This window comes from Nelusetta ayraudi, unplaced genomic scaffold, assembly GCF_046127955.1.
Source record: "Nelusetta ayraudi isolate G7.1 ecotype Tasmania unplaced genomic scaffold, CSIRO-AGI_Nayr_v1 ptg000076l, whole genome shotgun sequence".
NCBI lineage: Eukaryota > Metazoa > Chordata > Actinopteri > Tetraodontiformes > Monacanthidae > Nelusetta > Nelusetta ayraudi.
The window spans coordinates 1,397,018-1,424,967 of record NW_027466126.1 but is presented as its reverse complement, the minus strand read 5'-3'; the positions used below and the strand labels follow the sequence as shown (position 1 = coordinate 1,424,967).

General features: G+C 46.5%; 2 protein-coding genes and 1 long non-coding RNA gene across 6 annotated transcripts in view; 2 read left to right on the top strand and 1 right to left on the bottom strand.

Moving 5' to 3' along the window:
• Nucleotides 1-3,233, top strand: part of nacc2 (NACC family member 2) — a 30,539-nt gene extending 27,306 nt beyond the window's left edge. For both annotated transcript variants that reach the window (XM_076043807.1, XM_076043808.1), the window contains exons 6-7: nt 76-173; nt 279-3,233. In XM_076043807.1, coding sequence (XP_075899922.1) covers nt 76-173; nt 279-808 — 628 coding nt within the window. In that variant the 3' untranslated portion in view covers nt 809-3,233. The remainder of the gene's footprint in view (nt 1-75; nt 174-278) is intronic.
• Nucleotides 3,234-6,770: 3,537 nt separating this feature from the next.
• nup214 (nucleoporin 214) lies at nt 6,771-26,945 on the top strand. Of its 3 annotated transcripts, none has more exons than XM_076043558.1 (37): nt 6,771-6,976; nt 7,516-7,711; nt 7,803-7,957; nt 8,144-8,342; nt 8,437-8,507; nt 8,612-8,675; nt 8,845-8,948; nt 9,259-9,365; nt 9,473-9,539; nt 9,953-10,076; nt 12,517-12,675; nt 12,884-13,343; nt 13,440-13,561; nt 13,656-13,744; nt 14,455-14,538; nt 14,887-15,036; nt 15,199-15,357; nt 15,478-15,581; nt 16,005-16,187; nt 16,365-16,456; nt 16,551-16,637; nt 16,749-17,057; nt 17,480-17,647; nt 18,021-18,105; nt 18,857-18,920; nt 19,449-19,521; nt 19,637-19,721; nt 20,121-20,167; nt 20,275-21,897; nt 22,148-22,215; nt 22,329-22,518; nt 22,620-22,775; nt 23,478-23,649; nt 25,215-25,318; nt 25,499-25,591; nt 25,741-25,774; nt 26,496-26,945. In XM_076043558.1, exons 1-37 carry the CDS (start codon nt 6,935-6,937, stop codon nt 26,530-26,532), a joined length of 6,126 nt encoding a protein of 2,041 aa, XP_075899673.1. In that variant the 5' UTR covers nt 6,771-6,934; the 3' UTR covers nt 26,533-26,945. The 3 variants fall into 3 exon arrangements, with proteins under 3 accessions (XP_075899673.1, XP_075899672.1, XP_075899671.1); XM_076043557.1 differs by having other exon boundaries at nt 17,997-18,105; nt 22,332-22,518; XM_076043556.1 differs by having other exon boundaries at nt 17,997-18,105.
• Nucleotides 25,153-25,615, bottom strand: LOC142899784 (uncharacterized). The gene is made up of 2 exons (XR_012928809.1): nt 25,499-25,615; nt 25,153-25,318 (listed from the first exon to the last, which is right to left on the bottom strand). It is a non-coding gene; the product is annotated as an uncharacterized LOC142899784 (long non-coding RNA).
• Nucleotides 26,946-27,950: the final 1,005 nt, after the last annotated feature.

Sequence of the window (27,950 nt, the reverse complement as noted above, 5' to 3'; positions counted from 1 at the left end):
CGCTGCTGTGTCTGTCCCATTGTTTGCCGGCTTTTGTTGACTCTGCCCCCTGGTGTTGACTCTGTATCCCTGCAGAAACACTCTAGCCAATAGCTGTGGGACAGGTATCCGTTCCTCCACTAGTGACCCCAGTAGAAAACCCCTGGACAGCAGGGTCCTCAATGCTGTCAAACGTAGGTCAACCACCCACAGTCTCCACCGCAGATGACCGACCTGTGCTCAGATTTGATTTGATCATCTCTTCTTCTCTCCCTCTTTTTTTTCCCTTTCTCCTGCAGTCTACTGTCAAAATTTCAACCCTAACTTCAAGGAGAGTGAAATGAATGTGATTGCTGCTGACATGTGCACAAACGCCCGGCGCGTCCGCAAGCGGTGGCTGCCCAAGATCAAGTCCATGCTGCCCGACGGCATGGAGGTGTACCGCGCCGGCATGAGCATGGGCGTCCCCGTGGGCCTGGGCCTGGCGCTGGGGGGCCCGCAGCCCGGCGTCCCGCTGCCCTTCGAGGCCGACTTCAAGAGCCTGGAGCAGAGGTTGTACCCGGATCGCAAGGACCCCATGAGGACTCACTCGTCGCAGCTGACCGAGGGCAGCCCCGGGACCGGGGCGGCCGCCGGGGAGGCCGACGGCGAGGGCGTCGTCCAGGAGGAGCACGAGGAAGACGAGGACGAGGCCGGCTTAGAGGGCGTGGACGCATCACTGGGGGCGCCCACCATGATCCCGGGAGCCGAGCCGGGCAGCTGCGGGGAGGCGCGGCCGGCCCAGGAGGTAGAGAGTTTTGGACAAGGTCTGAGGGTGAACGGACAGTGAATGTCACTCGGGTAGGACGGGGAGGGAGAAGTGGGGGAGGGGAGGGGAGGGCACGGTCGCCTCTCACGTTTGTGAAGTTCTTTGTAACGTCGCCTTTTTTTTTCTTCTTCAGCCTTTTTTTCTCTCGTACTCTTAACAGTCTGGCTCGCCACTCTTCCTCCTTCCCCTCTGTGCTTTCTTAGCAAGAAATATTCGGTGCGCTCGTAGGTTTCGGAACAGCAAGAGTTGTTTTTTTTCTTTTCTTTTCTTTTTTTATTATTTTCTTTGTCGTACATGCATGTGCACACGTGCTTGTGTACACGCAGAATTCCCAAGAGTGGGAGCGGTGAAGCAGCGATAGTAGACACAGGCATGGCATTTGCACAGATGAAAAGTTTTTTTTTTTTTTTCAGTGAAGAAAACAACAAAAAAAAAGCCGACAACCTCTTCCGTTCCACCTTTCCTTTTTATGTCCTGTGACAGCTGAGTGTTACGCCGCCCGAAGCAATATTACAGCAGAACAAATGGCTGCGACGACGAGTCATTTCAGTAAAACACAAAAGTTATGGCTGCTTCGCTGGCAGTTTATTAAGTGTGATTCAATGGTCTATAAGCTGATTCCGTTTATTTTTTTCCTTGGAATGCTGCTGCCGAAAATAGCCCGCGCCACGTCGGCCGACGACAAGTGAGAGAAAGAGCGCAAAAAGACGCCGCTTCTTTTTGCTGCGCGTTAGCACATCGCATTGTATTACCGAATCATAAATATGTATGAAAAAAAAAACAAGATTGCATTAGAATCACAGGTCAAATATTGTATCGCTGCCAAGCCAAACAATTTACTTTTCCTCCAAACAGTGTGTCGTTGTTATGATGGTGATGTGGAAACCGTTTTGTTTTTTTTTCTCTTTCTCTTCTTTTCCTTTTTTTCCCCTCCCCTGCAAAAGTTTCCAACGCCTTCAGAGTCCAACAAAGAAAAAAATCTTTCACACAGAGTCAGTTTGAGTTTCTTCACGCATATTTGCCTGTGGCGCTCTGGATTTTTTTTTTTTTTTGTATTGTCGATATGATGCCTGTGTCTGCTGCAGACGGCCCGAACCACAGATGCAGTCACTCTCATGTGCTCACACGTCTCAACTCAATACTGGCCTTCAATATCCGCACTGATGCGTCAACGAACTGTCCGATGAGAGACAAAAAAAAAGCATATATGTGTGTGTATATGTATTGATATGTATATGTATACACACACACACACACACACACACACACACACACACACAAATATATATACTGTAAGGAGTCTTTTAAATGCCGTCTGGGAAACATGGACAGTAGAAACGAGCTTGCGTGCATGATAGCAGTCGATAGAAACGGCGAATCGTTGAAAGCCACCAACCTGCATCCAAACAAGAGGAAAAGTGCTTCTGTTGCCTCGTCACATGCCACCACCAACACACACACAGCCCAGGTGTTTGACACCTTGACATTGACGTTATTTCTTTCACTTCTTTAACTAATGAACTCTGAACCGAGGGAGCGGCGAGGCTGCGCTACACTACGCCGAGCGGAGGAAGTGGGAAACGCCTTGTTGTGCTTCCTCTCCGCTCACGTTGTGGTGCGATCGGTTCCGTCGTCTCCATCCTGATTTTTTTTTTCTCCACCTCTTTGTTTCCTCGTCAGGGTGTAAGCTGGGGAGGGGTTAAGTTATTTGATTAAAAACAAACAAACAAAAAAACATGTGAGAGCAGATTTTGCTGGCTTACTGCATTTGCACTTGAAAAACAATAAGCAGCGGGAAACTATGGAGTTTTTTTTTGTTTTTTTTAAAGGTGACTGTACTGATGACTGAGACAAAAAAAAAAGTCTTTAAGTCCTAGTCACCCTAATAAATCCGAAGATTGTAGGTCTGCGTTTTGAAAACTGAATAAAGGCAATGAGTCGAACAGGGACTTTAACCTGTATTTATCACATATATATATAGATATTGCTATTATTTTTGTTTGGGTTTGTTGTCTTTTTGGCATCTGTTTGCCTTCCCCCTGTTTGTATTTGGACGCAGTCCGGACAGGCTCTTCTTCTTGTTTTGCTCGTTGATTTACAAAGACACATGGTTGTAATTTCTCCTCGTCCTGATTGGCATCAAAGCACACTTAATTCCACATGTCGGACATCAGACTGAGATGTAATTGAACTCTGAGGTCGACTTAAGCCGGCGCGATTGTGGGGTACGTAACCGAAAGTGAGAAAAGAAGTCGAAAAAACCCAGATGACCCCGAATTAAATCAACAGGGAATTAAAAATTGTGTACATTGCGGGAAAAAAAATGCATTGTCAAATTCTGGATCATTGGCCCTGACAAAAACAAAATATCAGGTACAGATTATTTTCTGTCTGTGCTCTTTGTAACTTGGCCTCTGCTGGGGAAGATTTACATCAGCCCTGAACACAGAAACAGAAAAAAAAAAAAAAAAGGGTTAAATTTGCACTAGGTGATGATGATTATGTGGTTAATGCCATCTGATTTGGGTTTTTGTTTTTGTTTTTTCTCATTTGGGATATTTTTTTGTAATCCGCCACGGTTAAAAACTGCTGGCTGAAGTTGAATGAATGAATGAATGTAATGTAGCACTGCTTGGGGTGAGTGAGAGAGAGGTCCGAGCCGTGACTGGAAATGGTCAACAGCGTTTTTGTATGACTCACTTTTTGCTTAATTGTCTATTCTTAAAGAAGAAAAACGGCCATAATGAGATGTAATTTGACTGTGAAAGCGGGTTATGACATAACCCGAAGCTCTTGAATCGATGTGATCGGGTCTTCCAGTGTGGTTTTCCAAAGTTGGAGTTCAGGCTTTACGTCCTTGTACCTTTTTTTTTTGTTTGTTTTTTTGTTTTTTAATTTTTGGTTTTACGTCAACACTTATTTACATTTCATTTGTACTTGATGAAGCTTAAAATCCTTAAATTGGCACTTGATATGGAACACAGAAAATGTTGGGTTTTTTTTTTTCAGCTCTGAAAATAAATCCATGGATTTGACTTATTTCTTAACATTTCTTCCCATTTTTCATTTTTTTATGTATTTCACTGACATCCAAAAAAGAGTAATTGTAGGAGACCACTAGTTTCAATTTGATACCAAATCCTTTAAAGTGAAGCAAAATACAGAAAAAAAGAAACATTGCCATACTCGACGGTCGTAAAGAGAGGAGGGGTTGTGGTGCAGTGCCTTAGACTGTGACTGTGCAGGCGAGAATGCTGTGACATGAAGCTTTATGTTCGCTCTGTAGGGAGGGATTTATATTGATTAATCCTTTGCTTTATTTTCTTTGTTCTACTTGAAGCCGAGTCCTAAAAACATGGTGTGTAAGAATTGTTCCTTAGCATGCATCGAAGCATCACGTTGATCACGTTTGTAAAGTTTGTCTTCGTCTCAGTGCTGAAAAAGAAACGTGTGCATGCTCCCAGTTCAGTTCAACTGGTTGAATTACAGCCAGTCAGTCTGGTAACCGAAGATGGACACCTACATGCTTGACAGATCACTTAAAAAGGGGTATTCAATGAAATAAATTGAGAAAAAAAAAAGTGTACAATGAGCTAGCCTGTCAGACATGTTCATTCTTGATGCATGTTCATCACACTTGGGTCAGTTGGTTTGACTTACTGTAAAATGTGTCTGACTGGTCTAAACAACAAAAATGTCTTTCACACTTCACAAGGCCTTCCTTTTCCTCCCCTTTCTGCTGTTTCTGTTTTCTTTCTTGTGCTGGATGTATTTGGACGTGAATGATGTTGCACTATACTGTAAACTGAGAAATTCTCAGAATGTCACAGCTAACTTCACTTCTGGAAGATGAGCTCTTTTTGTTTTTTTGTTTTTTTTTGTTTAGGTGGCTGAAGGACAAAGTCCTGTTTAAATGTTTGAAAATATTCTGATTGAACGCAGTGTCTCCTGTACACCCAACTCTATGGTTCAGCTTCTTTTTTTTTTTTTTATGTTATTACTATCATTCTTATTCAATGACGTAATTAGTTTTGTCCTTTTTTTTTTATTTGTTTTTACTTTTGCAGCAGCTGCCCATTAATTAGATGGTCAATGAATGTGATTGGATCAGAGATGAGACGGGATTTTTTTTTTTGGGAAGGTGAAAAACAACCTATTTTCACAACTGCAAATAAATTGTTACGTACTTTCTAAAAATATTACATAGTGCTCTGTTCGTCCCTCGCAGCAGCTGTCAAACTAATGGCCGCGCTAGTCTTTGTTCCGCAGAGCGGCTATGCAAAGAGACACTTGTACCATAAAATTGCATGCCATCTCCAAACGCACTCTAACCCGACAAAACCTCTGATCTTTATGCACCGTGTATTTTATGCTGAATAACTCTTGTCACTGTTGGCAAACAAAGACTGCCGAGTCTTGCTACGAGAATGGTTATATTTTCTACCACACGTCCCGGCCTTTTTATTGAATGTCTGGATAAAGTGTAACCTGTCGCATCGATGGCAAAGTAATGCTTAAAAGTGAAACGCAAAGACTCAACTACCCATTCAAATGTGCAAATTTTAAATCTTGGAGCAGACTTCAGAAAGAAAGTAAGAAAGGAAAAAAAAACGATGCACTAACAGTTTTTATGTGTGTGTGTGTGTGTTTGTGTGTGTGTGTGTCCTTGAACATGATGCCAGCACTTTAGACAAAAAGAAAAAAGAATGACCGTGAAGGTTTGAGGCAATTGAGGAGGAGGAGGAACAAAAAATTTTAAAGCCATGTGTTCAGAGCACTGACAATCAGAATAGGGACGAGAACCAAAGTGCATTACGAAAGATCTGATAGACTAGCCGCGCTTTCGCTTTTTGCTTTGTCTTTTTTCAGCTTGCTTTGGTCCGCGCTAGCTTTCCTGACTCGAGGGAAACGGTGACGTTGGCTGCGGCCTTCTTAGCCGTAAGCGTTGTGTCTCTGTAACGAGGACTGATGGATGAGGACTGATGCCTCGGTGCTTTGTAAAGAGAGCCGCCCCACGCTGACGCAGAGCATATCTATAATTGCTTTGGCAAATCTCGGGCCGAACTTGACCTTAATTCTGGGCTGATTGGTAACCTCTCAATGGACAGGAATCCGTGACAAAAAAACAAGAGGATTTTATCATGCAAACCCTGCACTGATTGATCGTCTCAGTGATGTTCTTCACGCCATCCACAGGGCTCGCATCAAGCAAACCGGGATGGTGGCTCGATTTCACGTGTTGATAACCGCTTCATGTTTTCAAATGGAATAAAAAAAAGAAAAATGATAATGGCAACAAAAAAAAATGTCTATGCGCCTTCTGACTCAAGCATCAAGAATATATACAACGAAACTGCAAGTTGCCACTTTTGATGTTGCATAAGGATCTACCTGTCATTCCCATTATGGTATTTGCCATCACCAGTTTCAGTTGTGTAGTCTGAGAGTACCTGATTTCTTTAAATGCAATACAGAAAAAAAACTGCTTTCTAATAAAACTCCTTACTTTACCACAGACTGTTTCGTTTCTTCTTTATTTACTTACCCCTCTTTGAATGTTTTATATTGAATTAACAGTTCTGCACAACACAGGGACGGGAAATGTGCACCTTGCAGACATAAGCCAGTCTATTGGTAAGTGTTAAATTGTAATTTAAGATGAGATAAAACTGCAAGGTCACTCACTAGACACTCAGAACACAGAAATTCAGCATGTACACATTTCAATGCAATGCTTTCAATTGCCACCCACGTCCATTTAGGCTGAAGTAGCAACTGTCTGTGGAGGCACCTTCAGTGAATACGTCTTAAAGTCTGACATGCGTCATCAAAAATACTTCATAAAATGGCAAAATAAAATCTCGAATAACATTATTCAATTAAACATTTACCAGTGGCTTAAAAATGTGCCATGGATTTATCGATCACCGACTGTGTGAAGGCGTTGCGCTCGTAACGAAGGACGTTCTACTTTCGATTTGTCATCCTGCGTCCTTGCTGTGTGACGTTTCTCTTACGGAAAACGGCGCGACGTGTGTATCTCGTCCGTACTACCAAATGTGGCTACTAACAAGGGAAACTGACTCTTTAAAAAAATAAACTTTAGACAAGGAATTGACTGGAAAGCGGTCGCTTTGGTTCCTCGAGATGAGTGACGACGCAGACTCCCCTCCTGAGAGGGAAATGAAGGTAATGCGCTCTGATCTCATTTGTGTTTACAAAAGAGCATGCTCGCTAGCCCTGCCAGTTCTTAGTTAGCTTAGCTTACCGGCTAATAGGTGAACTTTACCTTATCTCTGTAGTTGGGGCTAATTAGCATGTAGCGATAGGTGTAAGTTATTTCCCCTATACGTCCTTGGCAGAAAGTCGTGTTTTGAAGATGTGGCGATAAGGGCTGCGCCGTCTTTTATTTTCACAATTTGTAGCCAGCTGCTCATGTTAGCATGCTAGCTTTTCACTGAAGTGCGCAACATGTTTTAAACTGTCATGTTCATCGAAGACGAATGTTAACGTTAGTGTGCGCGTCAGTAATAAAATCTTTTGTTTGGAAAAATAATCAAATAAACTACACAATAATGATATAGTTTTCCTTGTTGCACATGAAGTTCGTGACTTTATTTCCCAAAGAAGACACAGCTACATAGCATGTTCGCTTTCTAAGGTTGTTGGTCCAGGCTAATGTTAAGCACATCGTTCTAAAGTGGTCTCTGGTCAATCGTGTCTTTCAGGACTTCCAGTTCCGTCAGATGAAGAAAGTCAAAGTCTTTGAACCTGCCAAAGATTTGCCACGGGAAAGATCAAATTTACTCACCATCTCCAATAAGTTTGGCTTGACTTTTGCCGGATCTGACCAAACATTTAAAGTGTACAGAACTGAAGACATTCTGAAGGCTGATAAAGTTGATGGCAACTCCAATGAAACAGGTGTGGATATAGTTGTGACTCAGCACTTTGTGCTCACATTTTGTATGCATGTCTTTACCCCTTAAAAGTGACTCTACTCTTGGTCCCCTAGTCGACGGGGTAGCACCGCTGGCGGAGGTGACTGTGGATCTGTGCCTGCATCACTTGGCTCTCAGCTGTGATGAAGTCACTCTGTCAGTTTGCGGTGCATACGAGGATGGAGCCTTGTCCCTCGTCTTCTATGACGTCAGGAACTTTGTCAACCAGGTAGCTATGTTTGAACAATTATTTGTGCGTTAATCATGCATGCGGTCATAGGTAACATCTTCACCATGTACAAATAAAACTCTTCACTGTCAAGTTTTAGTGTCTAGCTGCCAGATATGTTTGCTATAACAGTTTTAACCTTTTTCATGTCGTCAGGATTTTGATTGTTTGTGTTTGCTCTCCCAGGCAAAGCCGCAGAAATCGCCTTTTGCTTCTCTGCTGCCGCCCGTCCCCCCCGGCACTTTGGTGCAGGACCTGAGGTGGAATCCCGCCCAGGCCTCCATGCTGGCTGCCTGCTTGTCCGACGGCGGCATGCAGATCCTGGATGTCGCTGACGTCGTCAGAGTGCTGGCTGAGCTGCCAGCCTCCAGCGGCATCACATGCAGTGCGTGAGATGCTGCAGCAGAAATTATGAGCTTGCCCTTCAGCCCTGTTATTCTTTGGTGCTAATCAATGCACTCTGCCCCCCCTTTACCCAGTTTGCTGGAGTCCAAAGGGAAAACAAGTGGCTGCGGGGAAAATGAACGGCACTGTTAGTCAGTACACACCGGTAAGTAATTCATCATCATTACAGCGAAAGCACTATGCTCCCTGAAATTAAAGTGTTCGATGACTGACAAGATAAATGACCGACTCTTGTCTGTTGTCCAAAAGGCTCTGGAGAAAAAGAAAGACGTCGCATCTCCCCACTTCTACACCTCGGAAGAACCTGTCAAAGGTAAATGTGCACTTATAAATTGATGGGCTACTGTTTTTGTTTGCCGATATTCTCGGCTGAATAATTAATGGTATAAAAATAAACATCGCACCATAATTGACTTGTGCTCCATTAGTGTAATTAATTCCCATTTGTGTCCAAACGCCCTGCACCCGCTTCTGTCTTCCAGTTTTGGACGTGCTCTGGCTGAGAACCTTTGTGTTTGCGGTGGTATACGCGGCGGCAGACGGCTCCCTGGAGACGCCGCCTGAGCTGGTGTTTGTCTCGCTACCTGTGAGTGCACTCCCAACACCTTCCGTCAGTCCGAGGTCATCACATTTTGCATTTGTTTTGCTCTCGGGTGATAAAATCCTGAAAGCACTGTGGTGAAATTGTCCCCACATGGATGGCTGCAAACACAGAGAAACACGTGCATCTTTGATTTAATAGAGCATGACATGAGCCAATATACGTGTAATGAATACATCTAGTCCTCGTTCGGTATAAGCTGTGAGCACACAGATCTCATTAGCCCTGCCCTCTGTTTTTAATGCCACTGAAGTAACATTTTGTTCTTCCTTATTTCTTAATTCTGTTTTTGTAGAAGAAGGATGAGAATGTGGAGACAAAGTACCTAAACTTCAGTGACACTGTGTACGGCAGCTGCACTGAGCGACAGCATCACTACTTCCTCAGCCATGTGGAGGACTGGTAAGAATGATCACCATACCAGGCTGAGTCATACTTACTGCTCTGATTCAGTGAGCGGTTTTTGCTCCACTTACTTGAATTACTTGACTGTGCTTCGCTCCACCCAGGGACCTTGTGTTTGCAGCCTCAGCAGCCTCCATTGAAGTCAGCGTCATCGCCAGACAAGATGACAAGGTAACAACTCAATATGAGACAGGAAATCGCTTGCTTTTGATCACACGCTTGGAATAAAAGACGGTCGCAGTGAAATATTGACGTCAGAGGACGTTGGAGTGTGAAGTCAAATAGCAGATTATTCGACTTGCTATGCTAATGTTTCGCTGCGCCCTACTGGGATATGACAGATGTTCTCTCAGCCCATTCGTCATCACACGTCATCAGCCGTATCTGAGCCGCAGGACTCTACGGCTCTGTGCAAACCCGTCGTCTCACCTGCCGTCACGATCGTCACAATGACAGTTGCTCAAAACTCAAACTCGTGAAAACCTTTCATATTCTTTAGTCAGATGCGCTTGAACGACATGAAATAGTATATCTGGGTACTTCTATTTGGTTTTGGTCCATCGTAACCGATTGTCCATTTTCAGATCTGGGAGCTCTGGGTCCTGGAGGATGCGAGCAGAGCTGAGCTTCCAGTGACTGACACCAATGAAGACACACTTCCTCTCGGCGTGGCGATAGACTTCACCAGCCAGCAGGAAATCCACATCAGTAAGTCACCCTGGCTTGTTCCTCGCGCCCAAAGTCCCCTTTGGCACATCTACCCAAAGCAACCGCTGCACTGCAAATTGAGGGATGATGATTTTTAGCCTGCAACAGTGTTTAGAAATCAGTATAGTTTTAAGTGACGGCGGTGTCGAATGTGCAAGTGGTAATCACGTTCATGCATTTATTTATTTATTTATGCAGCAAGAGTCATTTAGAATCAGTACTTGATATGTGTACATGTGTTTCACGCTATTCTATTAGAAGAGAATAGAATGCCTTTATTTATTTCAAAATGGGGAAATGTACGACAGCAACAGGTAGGACAATAGTGAAGAAAATAGACATGAATTAAAAAGAAATTAAAATAAACTATAAAAAAAAACAAAAGGAAGAAAAAAGTCATATATTGTATTTTCATCTGGGTTTTTTCTTCTTCTTTTTTGGCTCCAGCCAGATAAAGTTTGTCCTATTAAAGTTAACTTTGACTTTAAGAACAGCCGGCGTTATCTTACCCCCCCGACTACCCCTCTCTGAATCCCTTTGTCTTTGTTTAAGCTCCAAAACAATTTGTGTTCAACGCTCCCCCTTTATGATCAGATGAATCTTGAGTCAGCGAGGCCTCGTGGCGCATGCAGCTCGCACACTGCAGCGCTTTATTGCGGCGTGTGTAAAGAATGGCGATAAGCCGGCTGTCTCAGCGCGCCGTTTTATCTTAAATAGCCAGGTCTGCCAGACATTCACGTAGACCTGCGGCCGCTGCTGCCACTGCTGTCTAGTCACATCTCTCCCTCTGCTCACTCTAAAGAACTCCTCCTCTGGCAGAGAGAGGGGGAGGGCAGGCAGGAAGGAGGGGAGGGGGGGGGGGTTACAAACCTACAAACCTACAATTTGAGCAACATTTTTGACGTGATTGTCGGCTGATCAAAACCTTTATGTCAAGTGAGGCATCAGAGGGAGAAAAGCCAAAGCGGGAACGCAGGAGTCATCTATGGAGAGGGAGGGAGAGAAAGAGAAAATGCCCTCATTAAAATGGCTCAGACAAGGACCACAGCATAACAACAAAGCCCAGACAATCCTGTTGCGGAATGCTGATGAGGTTCACTGTGTGCCGCTCCCTCCCGTTCACCCTCCGTGGCTCTGCCTTGCTTCTTCTCTCAAACTATAGCTTCCCGCCTGGCACGAACCAAACGCCCATCACTTCTTTTTTTTTTTTTTTTTTTTTTTGTTGCGCCGATCATTTTCCCGAAAGAAGCGACACTTCTTAATTACACGATGCGCCGATTGTGTTTTGCCCCAGTGTGTGTGTGTGTGTGTGTGTGTGTGTGTGTGTGTGTGTGTGTGTGTGTGTGTGTGTGTGTGTGTGTGTGTGTGTGTGTGTGTGTGTGTGTGTGTGTATGAATTTCTTGCGCGTGGGCGTATGTGTCAGTTTTCTTTTTTCCTTTTCGATCTCTTTTTGCGTCCTCGCAGACAGTGGAATATTAATGTTCTGTCATAAAGTCAGACCCTTCTCGCTCGGCGGCAGATATCGGTGCGCGATTATTACCATCGCGATGAACAAAATAGCAAGATGCCATTCTGCCGCTGTAATGATATTTATACCCGAGCGCTGGTCTCCGATAGAAACCTGCGCTGTGGAGAAGGAAGACGACACAGCGCTTTGTTTGCTTTATCCACGTCTGATTTGTTACCAATGATCAACGCGTTTTACTTAAGACGGCAAGAGTCAGGTTTGAGCATTCAAATGTCAGTCGAGTTTAGAGTTCCCCTTTTTTTCTTTTTTTTGCCTTCTGTCTGCAACCCAAGGAACGCTGCGTGATTTTGAAAAGTGAAAGACAGTGGGTGTTAGGAACAGGAAAGAGTTTTGGAGGGTGTTTGGCAAGAAAATGAACTTTTTTTCTTGCATCGTTGGCGCTGCGCGTAGCAACAGTGTGACACTGGAAAGCGAATGCTGCGGATCTGTAATTACTCGACAAGGAAATGACCGAAAGTGGAGGAGAAAACGGTACCGGTGACTTATATGCGTCTCTTTTGCGGTTGACACGTCTCTATTGCTGCGTGCCGTTTTCCTCTTGTCAGTATTTAGCCATCAGTTTACAGTCGGGTACAAAAAAACCCGCTGAGTTTCATCTCCCTTCGCGCGCGCCGTTAATGGTTAACACATTTAGCTGACGGCTCGTTCCCCACTCCTGCATCGCTGGTGCAGCGGTGTGATCTGGAAGCACAAAGCTCTGCATAATTTCCTGCCCAAGTGTAAATGTAGACTGCATAGGCGCGTGCCTCCTCGCTGAGAACCAGGGAGACCTTCTTCACTGTTGGTGTTGCCAGTTTGTGCAAAGTGCCTCTGTGTCAGTCAGTCATCTTCAGTGTCATCATCATCATCAGCATCATCATCATCATCATCATCATCTCTGGCCCCCTAACGCTATTTCTGCCCGTGTCCCAGCTGACGAGAAGACCTTGCCTCCAGTGCCGGTGATGATCATGCTGTCCACGGAGGGGCTGCTCTGCCCATTTGCGCTGCTCAACTTCAATCCGGGCGTCAAGCAGCTGGTGTCAGCCCCGTCTGGCCTCACTGTGGACGGGGAACGGCTGCCCAAGCCAGGTAAGCAAGCCGAGGCCGCTCCGAGCCATCACTCAATTTTGGTCGGAGGCGATGCGTGGGCGTCGCACGATGCAAAACTGACAGATGGCTTGAATGCTAAAATGACTTTATGAAATATATATACTCAGTCACTTATTTTAGTCATTCTACACTGAACGTTCAGTGAGGTCCACTGAAAGCTCATCTTTCGCTTCTCAATGTTCCACAGGTTCTTTGGCAGCAAAGCCGCCTAAAAGTTCATTTTCTGCTCCTGGCTTGTTCCCGAGCCTGGCTGTTGCCTCAGCGGCTGCGCCCGCAGCGCCGACCGCACCCTCCTCCACCTCGTTCTCGTCCCCCTTTAGCTTCGGACCCCCGGCTGGTGTGCCGGTGGCACCGGTGGCGGCAGCAGCTGCAGCGACAACATCGGCCTCGTCCGTTTTTCCCGTGCCGACCACCTGCGCCACCACCACACCTTCAGCTTTCACCCTCGGCGGATCCTCGGCGTTCGTCTCGGGAGCTTCAGGCTTCTCGTTTGCTTCCAAACCTCCCTCTGAAACTCCTGCCGGGCCTTCAGCGTTTTCTTTCGCCCCCACCATTAAACCAGCACCGGCTCCGGCTCCATCTCCCACACCGCAGAGCCTGGCTGCTGCTCCCTTGGCACCGACTGTGAAACTAAATCTAAATGAGAGGTATGGCTTTATGTCCAGCATTTACTGTCCATTTAGAATGGTTTTTTTTTCTATATAGATGTCAACATAAATTTACTTGTTTGCCTGCCCACAAAGGTTTTCAGCATCGGAGTCCTCGGGGCCGCAGTCTTTCACCTTCAGTTCACCCCTGAACAAAACTGCCGCCTCTAATCCTGCAAATTTGAGCACACCAGCCGCTAAGCCAGCAGCGGTGTTAGGTGAGGAAGTCCTCTGTCTTTTTTTTTTTTTTACAACTAATTTCTACAAATGTAATGTTGAATTGTCACCACATGATTCTTTCTATTGTTGCAGCCCCAGTGCGCCCGGTTCAAACCAGCACGCCATCCACCGTGGTACAGAAACCTGCACCTGCTGCCCAGAACCGTGTCCAAACTCCGCAGGTGCTGATTGCCTTTATTCTTTTCCTCACCCCCTCACTTTTGTCATTTCAGACACGTTTGATGCTCTGTTGGGTTTGAATCAGCGTTCATTTTTTTTCTTCATTGCATATTCATGTCAGGGTCAAGCTACACGATGCGTTCAAATACCAAAGAAAAATAACAGAGAGAATAGCTGAATAATATTAATGGAAAAAGTTTCATTTAAGCAAATGTATTTACAGAGTGACGCACTAACTAGATTCACAAAATATGAGTTTGACAACAATAATGTACTTTGCTCCATTTCTTCTTTTTTTTCCCTGAAATACAGAATTAACGGAATGTTGAAAATGTTATTTTGGTTGAACTGCATCCTGAGACTGCAGCGTCCCTGAAAAATGATCTTGTTTGTGCGAGAAGATTGTGCTGGATGCACAATGATTATTTTGTGAGCCCAAGATAAATATGTGCGTGCGCACGAAGAAAAAATATCATTTTGGGGGGGGACTTGGAAACATTTCACAGATAATTAAAAAAAATAACAGTGGATGTATTTTTTCGTTGTCTCTAAAAATAGCAGCTTTGGTAACGGTGAACTAAGTGAACAAGGTGTTTAAGAAAGTGCTTCGTTAGGTAGCATTCAATCCCAATGTCATCTGAGTGATTAGTGGTTGGCGAGAGTCTAGTTGTCATTAATATTCTTTTAAAACTTCATCACTTGCCCATTGCAGGCAGCTGTTAACGTGAAGGCGTTGGAGAAGCAGCTGCAGCAGAAGAAAGACTCGGATCCCATCATGGCTGGTATACTGGAGGAGGTGAGACTTTACTTCCAGGCATCACTGAAGCGCAGCACTGCACCACATTTAATTGGCAAACATGTGAGACGGAGTGAGAACTACAGAGTTTCCACTGTGCAAGGAAAATTCTCTGCCAGCAGCCTTGTGACGGCAAAAAAAAAAAAAAAGTGTTCCTGCCTGAATTTAAATCAGCAAAACTAACACATGTGGAAATGATGTCTTAACACCTTTAGGATGTTTTTTGGCACTGATTATTTATTTATTTATTTATTTTATTTTTTTGTCACGTTGGTGGTAACGTTGAGCACAGAGGTGGATTCTGGGGTGCTGATGGACGGTTCCTGATAGACCTCTGCTCTTCCACAGATTGCCCATTTCCAGAAGGAGTTGGACGACCTCAAGGCACGAAGCGCCAAAGCTGACTTTAAGGTCGGGACTGTCGAGGAGATGAAGGACCTACGGAAGGAGTCGGATGATCTCCATGTTTTCACCCTGGAAATCAAGGAAACTACAGAGGTAGGATGGTCTCATCATTCATTTTATGCATTTTTTTTATTATTTTTTTTTAATCGAACAGCAGCACCTTTGCGGCACCAGCTGAGGTGCTACGCTAACGTGGTCTCTCACCTCTGATGAAATGCGTGTCGGTGCGAACATCTCTCTGTCTGATTGTCACAGTCACTTCACGGCGACATCAGCACCCTGAACACCACCATGCTGGAGGGCTTCGCCGGATCAGAGGAAGCCAAAGCCCAGAGCGAGCTGCGCAGGGACAGAAATTACAGACAGCTGCTGTATAAAAAACCTCTGGACCCGCGCAGCGAGGAGCAGCTCAAGGTCAGACGCGGCACAAAGTGACGACTGTGTGAAAGGATGATGATTTCACTTAGTTTCTATTCATTTTTTTTTTTTGCCCTATTTATATTTTGTGTGATTTGCTCATTTATTTCAATTCAGGAGATCCGCAGACTGTACCAGTATGTTATGTTTGCTGTTGAAGACGTCAATGACGTGCTGGATGTGGAATGGGAGAAACACCTGGAAAAGAAGAGAAAGCAAAAGTATGCGCCCCAACCAACCCCCCACACCCCCACCCCCCAAAAAATACACTACCAGTCAAAAGTTTTAACATACCTTCCCATGCAATTCTTTTTTTAATCTTTTCAACTAGATACTGAAGATATCAAATACATGAGCAAGATATATGTGATCATGCTGAAAAGAAAAGCATGTTTAATAACTAAATATGCTTTTTATGAAAGGTGGCTATTCTGAAGAATTTAAATATGAAACGTGTTTGAGTTATTTTACACATTTGTTATTTCCTACATAATTCCATGTGTGTTCATATGTAGTTTTGATGCCTTCGGTGAGAAACTGCAATGTCAATAGTCATGAGAATGAAAGAAAAGACATTAAATTCAATATGTATATTATATTTTTAATTCTAAAAATCTTTTCTTTTCTTTCTGTCTTTTTCACAGGCACATGGTCGTGCCAGGACGCGAGAACCTGTTCACGACGCTGGCCAACAACCTGTACATCATCAACCAGCAGAAGAACCGACTGGATAGCCTGGTGAAGGAGCTCACGTCGCTGCGTCTGTACAACAAGGCCGCCAATCCAGCTCCGAACAGCCACACCACTGCTGCAGCAACAGCGGCTGAGTAAGAGCAGGACGCCGGTCGGCCCGCTTTGTGAAAAGGGCAATGACAACGTTTTAGTTTGCGATTAAAAGCAACAATTCAATGGCGTTTTCTCCGACGTAGCTTTTGCGAGTTGCTAATGTCCTTCTCAAATGAATTCACACGCTGAGGAGTGACTGTTCTGTCTGTGCACAACAGTTTGGAAAGTGAACTGGAGAACTTGAGAGATGCGCTTCTGAAAACCAAGCTGGAGTCCACGTCACCACCACAACCCAATGGCAAATCTCCAAGTAAGCAGCTTTCACAAGCAGCTTTTCGGGGGGGCCGGGGGGGGAGTCAGTTATTGTTTACATTCCAGAAACAACAGCATGTGTGTTTCCCCAGTATCCAAGATTTCACCCGTCAAACAATCCCAGCTGCGTAACTTCCTGTCCAAGGGGCAGATGCCTCCAGTCCGCTCCACCGCTCCAGGTACAAATATATGCACACCGTCTCCATTCTCTCCCCCTCCCCGCCCCCCCCGCCAACTCCATGTACATGCATCTGTTTGACGTCACTGTTCCATATTTCCTCTCTTTGCAGCCAAACTGTCTCGTTCCGCCTTCCTCTCGCCAAAGTACTACGAGGACCTGGACGACGTGAGCTCCACGTCCTCCCTCTCGCAGTCCCTGGAGCCCCACCCGGCACACTTGGAGCTGGAGGAGGATGAGCTCCAGCCGGAGCCCCTTCCCGCCGCCGTCATTCCCTCCTTGTTATCCACCCCGCGTCACCCCACCGTCGTGAGGACCCCCTCTATCCAGCCGGGCTTCGGGGCGATCCAGTCCACCCCGGTGACCAAGCTTCAGTCGGTGCAGGGCATCGGCTTTGGGTTGAGCCCCATCGCCAGCCCGAGTGAGTGAAACCACCCAGTGCATTTCATTCAACCTCGTGGCTCCACTTCATTTTCCAGTTTAGGGGAAATTAACCCGTATGGGGAGGGGTGAAAGAATTTAAGCTAGCAGGCAGTCTGCAAATAATTATTTTACCATATTACATTTTTTAACTATTATTTATATCGGTTCTAACCAGGGACGTTAACAATTGATTATTGATAAATTGTCGATTAAGAATTTAATCGATTAAATTAAATCAAATTAAATGCAATTAATTGAACATTTATTACACGGGCTGTTAATATCATTATAACATTGTAGTGGCAGGAAAGAGCAGTTCACCTGTAGCTGCTGTGATGGTTCTGAGGAAAAAAATCGCCACTTATCAATTAATCGTTAATCGATCGATCAGTCAATTCATTCGATCATTTGCATCCCTAGTTCCAACCAATAAGATCAACCTGAGCGGCGCTGAGAGCACTGCTCTCGCCACCAAGACGGTCAAACACGGAGCCCCGCCGACGGAGAGGACCGTCCCCGTCACCGTCTCCGCCCAGCAGGCGGCGGCCGCTGCAGCCATGCGCAGACAGATGGCCAACCAGAGGCCAGGTAGGAAGAACCGCTGCCTGCATTTGAATAAAAAAAAATCACATCACAGAAACTGCATGTCTGTAGATCAAAATGTGTTGGTTGGCTGGGTTTGGTACTGTGAGAGTTTTGTGCACCAATGGGGTTGTAATACTCAGATGAATTCACCAGAGGGAGACACAGACCACCACTAAAAAACAACAACCCTAAAAATGAATTATGTGCCCTTTATTTAGGGTCGTTCGTGTCTTTTTTTACTCTAGTCAGGGCTTCTTTTAAATTATTTTTATTATTTTAATTGCATGTCTTTTCAATAATTGAACACTTTTTTGTTTTTGTTTTTTGTAACTGTGTATTTTTTGTAATCTAGCTGTCGTCACTGCCTCCTTGACAGAGTCCACATTGAAGACTGTCCCTCAGGTGGTCAATGTCCAGGAGCTTCAGGACAAAGGACCTCCTGTGGCAGTTCCAAACTTGAGGTGACTATCGGAGAATATTTGTTTTTTTCCCCCCTTACGATTAAAGGTTACGTTCCAACTACCTGTAATTATCACAAATCGTAAGCGTGTGAAATTTCTTCTTGCCTTTTATACTCGATTAGTCATCAAAAAAATGTGGGTTTTAAATACATGGTGTCAATCTTTTACAATTCTTTTTATCCATGTGAAATTCCCTGGTATTATAGGCAGAGAGTCCTTGAGGGGTCCAGTGTTGTTCTGAGTGTCATGTCTGTGTAAATTTATGAGGTCACTGACTAATTTCAGAACAGGATTAGATGAATTTGGCCGTCATTCATGGCGTTTAACGCTCGTGCCTCGTCACTCAATTCGCCTCTTCGTTTGCTTTAGTGTTTGTCTTCCATTTATTTATGCATTTGTTCATGAATCACTGCTTTGAGTTTGTCCCTCGTGCTTCCTGCTCCTTCTGCCCCACCGAGCAGCGCTCCACATTTTCTGCCTGATATTTCAGCAGGTCGTTCCTGCTCGGGGCTTTTCCCATTCAAAGACCCTACACAGTCACAAAATTGCACTGCACTGAGTGGGGGGTGGAAGGGGAGGGGGGGCGCTCATGAAATCTGGCCTTTTTTCGTAGCACTGTCCTCAAAAATATGAAGTGCCATACATGTTAAAAAATGTGGTGTCATTCAGACCAAATTTTTCAAAACATAACTTGTACTGTTCAAAGCACCTATGCGCCTCATGGTTTTCTGTCTTCTCTTCATCCACCCAGCTCACCGGCACTCGATCCATCAGCTCAGGTCTTTGCAGTAGTTTCTGCAAACCTGGCAAAGCGAGTAAGTTCACAGTCCTCACACTTAACACAGAGCTGTGGTACATACATAGATGTATATATATATATATATATATATATTTCTTTATTTATTTTTGCCCCTAGAAAGATAACAATTACAACACATGCAAGCTACTTAGGTACTGTTGCTGTCATGGAGATGTTTGCCCAACAAATGTCTGCGTTTGTGTCCAACGAGTCATGGCACCCTTGTTGTTGTCATGACTTGGAGTTCCGGCGTTGGGAAAAATCCCACACGACTGACAGTTTCACCTGCAGACTGCGTGAAGTTGTACATGTGAGAAATGCCCCGCTTGGCTCCCCACGTCGGTGCTGTATGTTGCAGTTGGGTGACGGAGGGGGACGCCTCACTGGAGCATACGGCCGCTGCTGAGGCCATGTTCAGTTTAATGAGGGTCGACCCAGTCACATGTGCGCGGGCATGCTTACAATGCTCTCTCTGTTTACTCTCTGTTTAGTTGCAAGATGCATGCAATTGATGCCAATGTGTTTTTGAAACTTGTCTGTGCAGAATACGCAAACCCAGAGTGCTCAGAAAGTGCCCGCCGAAAGCACAACCGCCTCGCCGGGGAACTTTGTGTTTGGTACGTCTTGGATGCAGCAATACAATTTGCGTTTGCATGCTTGTGTCCATGTCTAGCATGTTTATTAGCACAAATATAAATCTCACAGGAGGTCTTTTTGACTTTTGACTTCCAGGCCATCCATCCAAACCAGACTCGTCTGTGGCTCCCGCCAGTTCTGCTGAGCCAACCAGCAGTAAAGGCTTCTCCTTTGCCACAGGGTGAGTCGACCAGTCTTGGAGCCCTCGTAAGAAACGGAGCAAACAATGTTTTTAGTTGAATGATGTGACAAAAGCAAACATGAAGGAAAATTGCGAGAGAACAAATTTAAACTCGGCGCATGTCTTTGTTTTATTGGTTTTATTATTTACACGTTGCAGGGGAGGAGGGGAGGGGGGGGGGGTCTCCGTTTTATCGCCCTCATTAAATAATACATTAATTAGAAGCCAATTTTGTTTTTCGTCTGTTGTCACTTTACGACAGGCTGTTATGATTTTATGGCCCATTCCACTGATTATGCTTCGGGGGGTGGGGGGTCTAATTTAATAGCTCCTCCTTCTTCTGTCCTGAATGTGAGTTAAGAATGAACAATTATTTGAAATTTCAATTTTCTCTTGCAGGGCCACCAGTTTTAGTTCTGTTCCGCAGGGAGCTGGAATGTCGCAAGGTAAAAAAAAACAACAACATAAACCAACAAGAAATTCTTGCATACAAAAATGAATCTGCAGGTATCAACTTGTTTCTGAAACTGTATCTTTTTGCGCTTCTTTGCAGTGAAAGAAGCAGGCAAGTTCTCCTTTGGCGGGAACGGGAAGGCGCTGTTCGGCCATGTGATCGAGGAGTCGATCGCCTCCGCCGCGTCCTCGACCGCGTCCAACGCTTCGGGAGACAAACCCTCCGCCTCGGCCCTGCGGGTCGAGCCGCAGCCCTCCAAGCTGGCCGGAGGGGAAACTCTGGGCAGCTTCTCGGGGCTGCGCGTGGGCCAAGGGGAGGACGGCAAAGACGCGCTGGCCAAAGACGCGCTGGCCAAACTCACCGCTGCCTCCTTTTCTTTCGGCGACCCCGGGCTCGTCCTCGGCAAGGTGAAGCCGCAGTTCACCTTCGACACGAGCGCTCAGGCGGCCGCAAAGTTCCCTCCCGCGACGGACTTTTCCAAGGCGGTAACCTCGGGGAGCCTGTTCAAGCCTCCTGACACCTCCTCCAGCGCCAAGCCCACCTTCTCCATGCCTCAGTTCAGCACCGCCCCGCCCATGTCTTTCAGCAGCATCCTGGCTGCTCCTTCAAGCACCTCAGAGATGCCCAAACTGGTGACGGCGCCCTGTGAATCCACCACGCCGCCTCCACCAGAAAAGGAGCCTGAACCTATCGTGGAACCCATCAGTCCCGCAGTCGTACCCGAACCTTCAGAAGCTGTCGAGGCTGCAGCAGCGACGCCGCCGGCACCGCCTCCTCCTGCAGCTGCAGCTGATCCCGTCCCAGAGCTTTCCACCGCTGCAGGAAATGAAGCGGCCGCACCGGCGCCAGCCTTCAGCGCAGCTCCGGCTGTGGACGCCACCCCGGACAGCACCGTCTCTCCGTCACCCACTTCAAGCATCGCCACCACCGCTGCATCTGCCGCAGCTACGCCAACCACTGCCAGCCCGGCTGCAACTGCCGCCCCGCAGGCGCCTCCACCGGCTTTCCAGCTGCTCACCTCCGAGAACCCAGGCTCCATATTCACGCAGCCTCCTCCTCCGCCGACCACCGACAGCAGCTCCCTGAAAGTGACCCCAGTCATCAGCACGGTGGCGCCTGCGGCCACCACAGTCACCGCCGTCGTCGCTAGCGGCGAAACATCAGCAGCAGCAGCAGCTGCAGCTGCAGCAGCAGTGACGACGACGATAACGGCAGCAACAGCAGCAACTACAGCAACAGCCGCTACTTCTGCTGCTGCTGCTGCTACTACCAACACTGTGTTCGGACAGCCTGCTGCCCCTCCAGTGTCCTCGGCTCCTGCAGCACCGGCGTCAACCGTATTTGGTTCACCTGGGTTCGGCGCCCCCTCCGGCACCGGCTTCGGCAAACCGGCGTTCGGTCAGTCGAGCAGCTTCGGCAGCAACAGTGGCGCCGGAACAGCCAGCGGCTTTTCCTTCGCCCAGTCGGCGTTTGGAGCGAGCGCCAACAACACGACCAGCGGCGGCGGCGGCGGCGGCCTTTTCGGCGCCTCCACTACGGGCGCTGCCCTTTCGTCGTTCTCCTTTGGCTCGAGCAGCGCCAGCACGCCCAGCAGCACCGGCGCCGGCTTGTTCGGGTCCAGCACGTCGACATCGTTCGGCCAGAGCTCCGGGTTTGGGTCTGTTTTTGGAAGCAACACCACAACGTCCTCGTCCGCCGGCTTCAGCTTCGCACAGCCCTCAGGTTAGCAGGAGTTCATTTTTATAATCTTTTTCCTTTGTTTTGATAACACAATTGTTTTGAAGATAATTTTGAATGACATGTAAGAAGGCTTTCATGAATTTGGTCTGAGGAGTGTTGCTCCTTTTCCTGGAATTTATCGCTTGGAAAACACACTGACAAAAACGAGTAACGCTAGTGTGGCATCATAATATGTTTAATTTAAGACAGTTTTTCACTCATCTTTTAATTTTTTTCCCTTTCATCTTTCCAGCTTTTGGCAGCTCCTCTTCAGCACCTGCGTTCGGACAGCAGCAGAGCGGCGGAGGTTTATTTGGACAGGTATCGCTCACTTCCCAGCTTATTTCCGTGTTTCCTGGGCTCCCTGGAAAAAAAATCGCTCGGGTTCTGTCTGGATTCACCGTGTCGCTTTTATCTCCCTCCCGCAGCAGCAGCAGCAGCAGCAGCAGCCGTCGTCTGGCGGGAGCCTGTTTGGTTCCAGCGCTGCCAACACCGGCGGCTCTGCCGCCGCCGGCGGAGGCTTTTTCAGCGGCCTGGGAGGCAAACCGAGCGAAGACGCGGCCAACAAGAACCCGTTTGGTGCCCCGGCGGCCACAGGAGGGTTTGGACAGCCAGCTCAGACAGGTAGGATTACACTGTCTGCAGGAATAAAAAAAAGAAGAAAAAAAGGATGTATTCTGGAAAGAAAATTTCATTACTTTTCAAAAAAAAAATTTTTATTTAAGGTGCCAACAGTCTGTTCGGAAACAGCGGTGCCAAAGCCTTCAGTTTTGCACAGCCGTCGTCTTTTAGCGAGCAGAAACCCAGCGGGACCTTCACCACCGGAGGCGGGACTGTCGCCTCCCAGGGCTTCGGCTCCTTCGGCACTCCGACTAAAGCAGGTACCTGGTAACTGGAGTCCTTGGAGTGCAAAAACTAAGAACACAATTTTATGATTTGACAGATTCAGTGAAGTCCGTGCACAAAAATGGGGAGTGTGCGAGTTGAAGCGTCAGGAGGAGGGACTGAAAACTCCAAGGCAGGCAACTCTGTTGTCCAGTCATCTTAATCTGTGTCGCCATACCATAATAAAGGCTTTTGAATTTTCAATGTACAACAGAGTTGGATTTTCCTCCCAGTGCCGGATAAAATCAGCTTGTTGAGGCCTATCAGCATCTTGTCGTCTCCGCTGAGGTATCGGCAGCACTAATACCTCAGTGGCTGGGCCACAGACAGGGAGTGTAATCTGGTTACATTAGCTCAATCAATTATTTAGTGAGGCACGCTGTAAGCCTGGCTGTAATTTCAGTGCATCCCGTCCACCTCCCCGCCACTCCCTCCTCTGAGGCTGAGGCCGAGATGTCCGTGGAGCCGTCGCAGTTTGTCATGTCACATTTGAAACGGGACAAAATATGTAAAGCCTGGAACGATCTTCGTCCGGAGATTCAGAATCTCAGCTTGCAGGGCTGATAAACTGTGCGCTGGTTGTCTTTCAGAGTCACCTCCTCAGAGAGAAAAGCTGTCGCCTCATGAAAAAAGATGATTTTGTGTCAGAAAGCCTTGGCTTGGTTCTCCAACACCTCTCTTATTTCCCCATGCTACAGGTGGCTTTGGCAGCGCTCCAGTTTTTGGGAGTCCTCCTGCATTTGGCAGTCCTCCGGCGTTCGGCGGCACGCCTTCGTTCGGCTCGAACGCCACCTTCGGCAACACCATGAACCCCTCGGCGAGCAAAGTGTTCGGAGAGGGAACGACAGCCTCCAACATGGGCGGCTTCGGGTGAGAGACCTGAATTCCCCATATTCTGATCTTCTTTTTTAGCATCCCTGAAACCTAAATGTGATGGAACCCACTTGGATGTGTTTGTTTTGTTTTTTTAAAGATTATCACCACAAAAAAAATTATATTTAAGTTTGGTTTTGTCTCCCTACTAAAGACCATCCACATGTTTTGAAAGGAAATCAAAAAGAACAATGCAACCTCAGGTGTGGTCACTAACCTTTTTAGGGCTACCAGTGCCCTTTGTGACATCACAGAGTTCTGATTTCCACAACTCTTTGTTTTAGCACATACTGCCTAAAGAACCTGAGCTGTGACTCTGTTGACAGGACATCACACATACAATCCTATAAAAAGTTATTGGCAATGGAATATTTTCTCTTAAACTTGAGTTCGTACCGCCGGCCACCTGGTGGTTGACAGTTGCGTTGCTTATGAAGTGAGACCTTGCAGACTGGACCGCTATTAAAACCAGAACACGTGCACAAGTGGACCTCGATACTTTGCAACGGCGGCGTATTAGCGGAGGAGGAGCGTCATCTGCCTCACATCTGGTCCATAGTGTCGCTGAAGATTTCCCATCAGCCCTCAGCCAGCTGCCTCATCAGGAACCATGTGTCACACCGAGCACGCCTCTAAAGCCAAAACTCCCCGCCCATGTGCACCACTAGATTATTTGCCTCCGATAATCTCGCCGCTGCCCGCAGATTAAACGGACGCGCTCTCTTTCTCTCATTCCCTGCCTCCCTGTGTTCTGTTCGGCCCTTTCCGCCCGTCCCTCAATGGTCGCGGGTCCTGCAGAGGGGATTACGGCTTAAATCCTCCTCCTACTCCTCCTCGTCCTCCTCCGCCCAATCCTCACGTTACCATCTGACACCTTCTTCCCTGTATGTTTACAGAGAATATTGACTCTAAAGTCACTTCTCTCAATCTCCCTTTCTGCTGACAAAATGTACTTCAGGTGAAAAGGTCACCAGTTCTGAGGATGAGGGGAGTTTTCGCTCTTCTTCTTTTCCACTAGGGCTCTGCGAATTATCGATTTTAAATCAGAATTGGATTTATTAGTCAAGGCAACATTTTAATAAAAAAAAAATAAATGGAAAATCTTAAAATTAAAATCCCAAATAAGGGAACTTCATCTTTGTTCATGAAGAACGTGTTCATTTTCAAGTGAGGTTTGGTGAAAGTGAGGTTCTCACTTCATTAATCCCAAGAGATTCATCTTTGTTGGGTCAAGAAGACCCAACAAAGATGAAGTAAATGTTGTCGCTTTACTAAACCCAAGGAGGATTTACAGCATCTTTCAGTTGCATTTCATTCCCAATAGGGAAACTGCTATTTTTCCTTCAAAATAAAGATAAAATATTTGAAATAATTTTTATTCCATCCTTTTGTAGTTTTCCCAAAAAAATCAAAATCTGATCAAAATCTTATTTTTGTCCAAAATCGCCCAGCCCTAATTTCCACCAACATTTAGACTTCATTTTGGTTGTGATTCTGTGTTTTTGTTTGTTTTGTTTTGTTTTGTTTTGCATCCTCATCTGATCCTCTGTTCCTGCGTCTAGCTTTGCCTCGCCTCCCAGCGGCCCATCCTTTGGTTCCCTGGCCAATCAGAGTGCTCCGTCCTTCGGGGCCCTGGCCCAGCAGGGCCCCGGGTTTGGGAATCAACCTGGGGCCCAGCAGGGCCCCGGTTTTGGGAATCAACCTGGGGCCCAACAGGGCTCCGGGTTCGGGAATCAACCTGGGGCCCAGCAGGGCTCCGGGTTCGGGAATCAACCTGGGGCCCAGCAGGGCTCCGGGTTTGGGAATCAACCGGGGGCCCAGCAGGGCCCCGGGTTCGGGAATCAACCCAGCGGCTTCTCCAGCTTTGGGCAGCCGCAGCTGCAGCAGCTGCAGCAGCTGCAGCCGCAGCCTCAGCCGCAGCCACAGCCGCAGGCGCCAGGTGAGACGGCCTCATGCACACCGCTGCCTGGTTCACAGTGAATGTGTGGAACCATATGGGTTACATGTGCTTTCTCTGTTTTGATGTTGGTCAGATTAAATTTTCCTCCGTCGCCCAGTCAATTAAAACCTTCTCTTCACTTTCTGCAGGATTCACCGCAAATGCCTTTGGCTCTTCCAACCAGTGAGTTTGATCTTTACCTTTACTTTTTACTTCTAAGCGCTCTATATACGTGTGTGTGTGTGTGTGTGTGTGTGTGTGTGTGTGTGTGTGTGTGTGTGTGTGTGTGTGTGTGTGTGTGTGTGTGTGTGTGTGTGTGTGCGAACGTCAGAAATGCCTGCGTGTGCGATGCATGCAGTGAATGTTTTAGGCGGTATTTCCATGTTAATTGCCCCCTGGTGATTTTGTTTCCCATCGTGCTTTCCGTTATTATTTTTTTCTCTCGTGGATTTAATCCTGCTCCATACCTCCCTCCCTCTCTCTCTCTCCATCCCTCTCTCGCTCCCCATCATCCTTCTCCCTCTGTGCAGCTGCCGTGTGTCACATGGCAGTCTCTGTTTCCTGCTGTGTGTGTTTTGATGGAATGCACTGTAAAGTGGCTCACGTGACGTTCATAGCTTGTTTCCGTTTCTGTGAAGTTCATTCATTTTTATTTTTTTTTTGCTTTTAATGCTTTAGCTCACTCCCACTTTACACACTTTACTGTCGTTAAACTTGATAAGCCGGCCGTGTTTGTTTTGCGAAAATGAGAATCAAGTCTTGAATAATTGACTGAGTTATTGTAGAATAGAATAGTGAAGACTCGGAAAACCTCCCAGACAAAAATAGGCTGAAATATTCTGCAATTATAAAACTAAAGTGTCGTCTTTCAACTGTAATAATTCTGTTTCTTCTGTCTTCTCAGGCCAGGAACACAAACATTCTCCAGCTGGAGAAGTTAGTTGTGTCGTTTTGCTGCAGCTCCTCCTTTGTGCTCCAAAGATCTCTGCTATCAAGCCACTTACATTTTGTTTGACTCGCGGAAACGCATTCATTTTTTTCAGTCGAATGTTTTGCCTCGGTTTTGCAACAAATGTATTTTCTTCATCTCGGCCATGTTTAATTCTTGTAAAAGCATTTTCTTCAATGATATGAAATGGTCTTTATCAGTTCAGTCGAGTCACGAGGTGTACGAACCTGCACCGATAATCATGACGATCTGTCAGTTAAAGTGTTGGGATTTGAGGGGAGAAACGTTTTGTTTTTTTTTTAATTTTACACTTGACGCTTGTATCGAGCTCCTGCTTGATGTTTATTTTTTTTTTTACATGAAACAGTGTGAATAAAAGATATGGAACATTTCTACCGAAAGCAACTCGATTGCTCGCAGCGGTTTTCTTTAATCTCGTTATGTCCCTTCCGTTTCAATTTCAGCAACTTGTTTTTCGCTTTCTTTATGACCCAGTTTTTATTTAAAGTCTTGCGTACGCAGGTCCCGCATCCGTCCTGCATCATTTAACAGTAAAATTTGACATTTTCCCTAAACTTTTAAGCTCAACAAACAAACGTGCATCGACGGCCTTGCATAATCGTTACGCTGCACATCGTCTTAACTCTTCATCCTGCTGTCTCCCTCTGTGTAAAATGAAAAGACGCTGCGTGAAAGGAAAGGAAAGGAAAGGAAAGGAAAGGAAAGGAATGGCGTGGCGTGGCGTGGCGTGTGGACGGCGAGCTAATTAATGCTAAATCCTCCTTGATATGCAGCTCAGGCTGCCCTCCATCTTCAGCGTAGAGTGTGTTGAGTCGCAGCTAAATCAGGAAGGGGTCTCGCTGCCACCGCGTTGGGGCACGTCAGCGTCGCCCTGGCCCGGCCTTTATCTCGCCACCACGTGGACGGAGTCCAGGTCGCTTTTTGAAGAGGCGTGGGAGGGTCGCAGTGTTTGCCTCCCGAAAATGTGACCTCGACCCCTCAGCTGTTGGCTCGCTCCCAACGGTTCGCATTCCGTCCAACCATGGGACACTGACATTGGCGTCCATGCATGCCTGAGACTGTTTGCGGGGATGCACGTGGGCGAATGGGATAGCTGCTTTCTGGAAGTATCTCTGGGTGAGGCGTTGTCGCCCTTTGTGACATCACAAAATCCCCAGAATTGCAAACTGAGAATATCGTTGAGCTCAGACCTTCTGCATCACCTTGAAATGCTCCCGCAAGTCAGAATTCTAGGTTGAACAGTCAGGCCTGACCTGGCAGACGTGTTGTCGCCCTTTGTGACATCACAAAATCCCCAGAAGTGCAAACTTTGGAGAAGATCACTGAGCTCAGACCTTCTGCATCACCATGAAATCCTCCTGCTACTCAGAATTTTAGGCGGAAAAGTCA

Bases quoted from the DNA above. Each gene is read 5' to 3' on its own strand.
- nup214 (XM_076043556.1), top strand. From the start codon at position 6,935: ATGAGTGACGACGCAGACTCCCCTCCTGAGAGGGAAATGAAG. The intron at 7,712-7,802 runs GTGTGGATATAG...TTGGTCCCCTAG, and splicing joins TGGCAACTCCAATGAAACAG to TCGACGGGGTAGCACCGCTG. The intron at 13,745-14,454 runs GTGCTGATTGCC...TGCCCATTGCAG, and splicing joins ACCGTGTCCAAACTCCGCAG to GCAGCTGTTAACGTGAAGGC.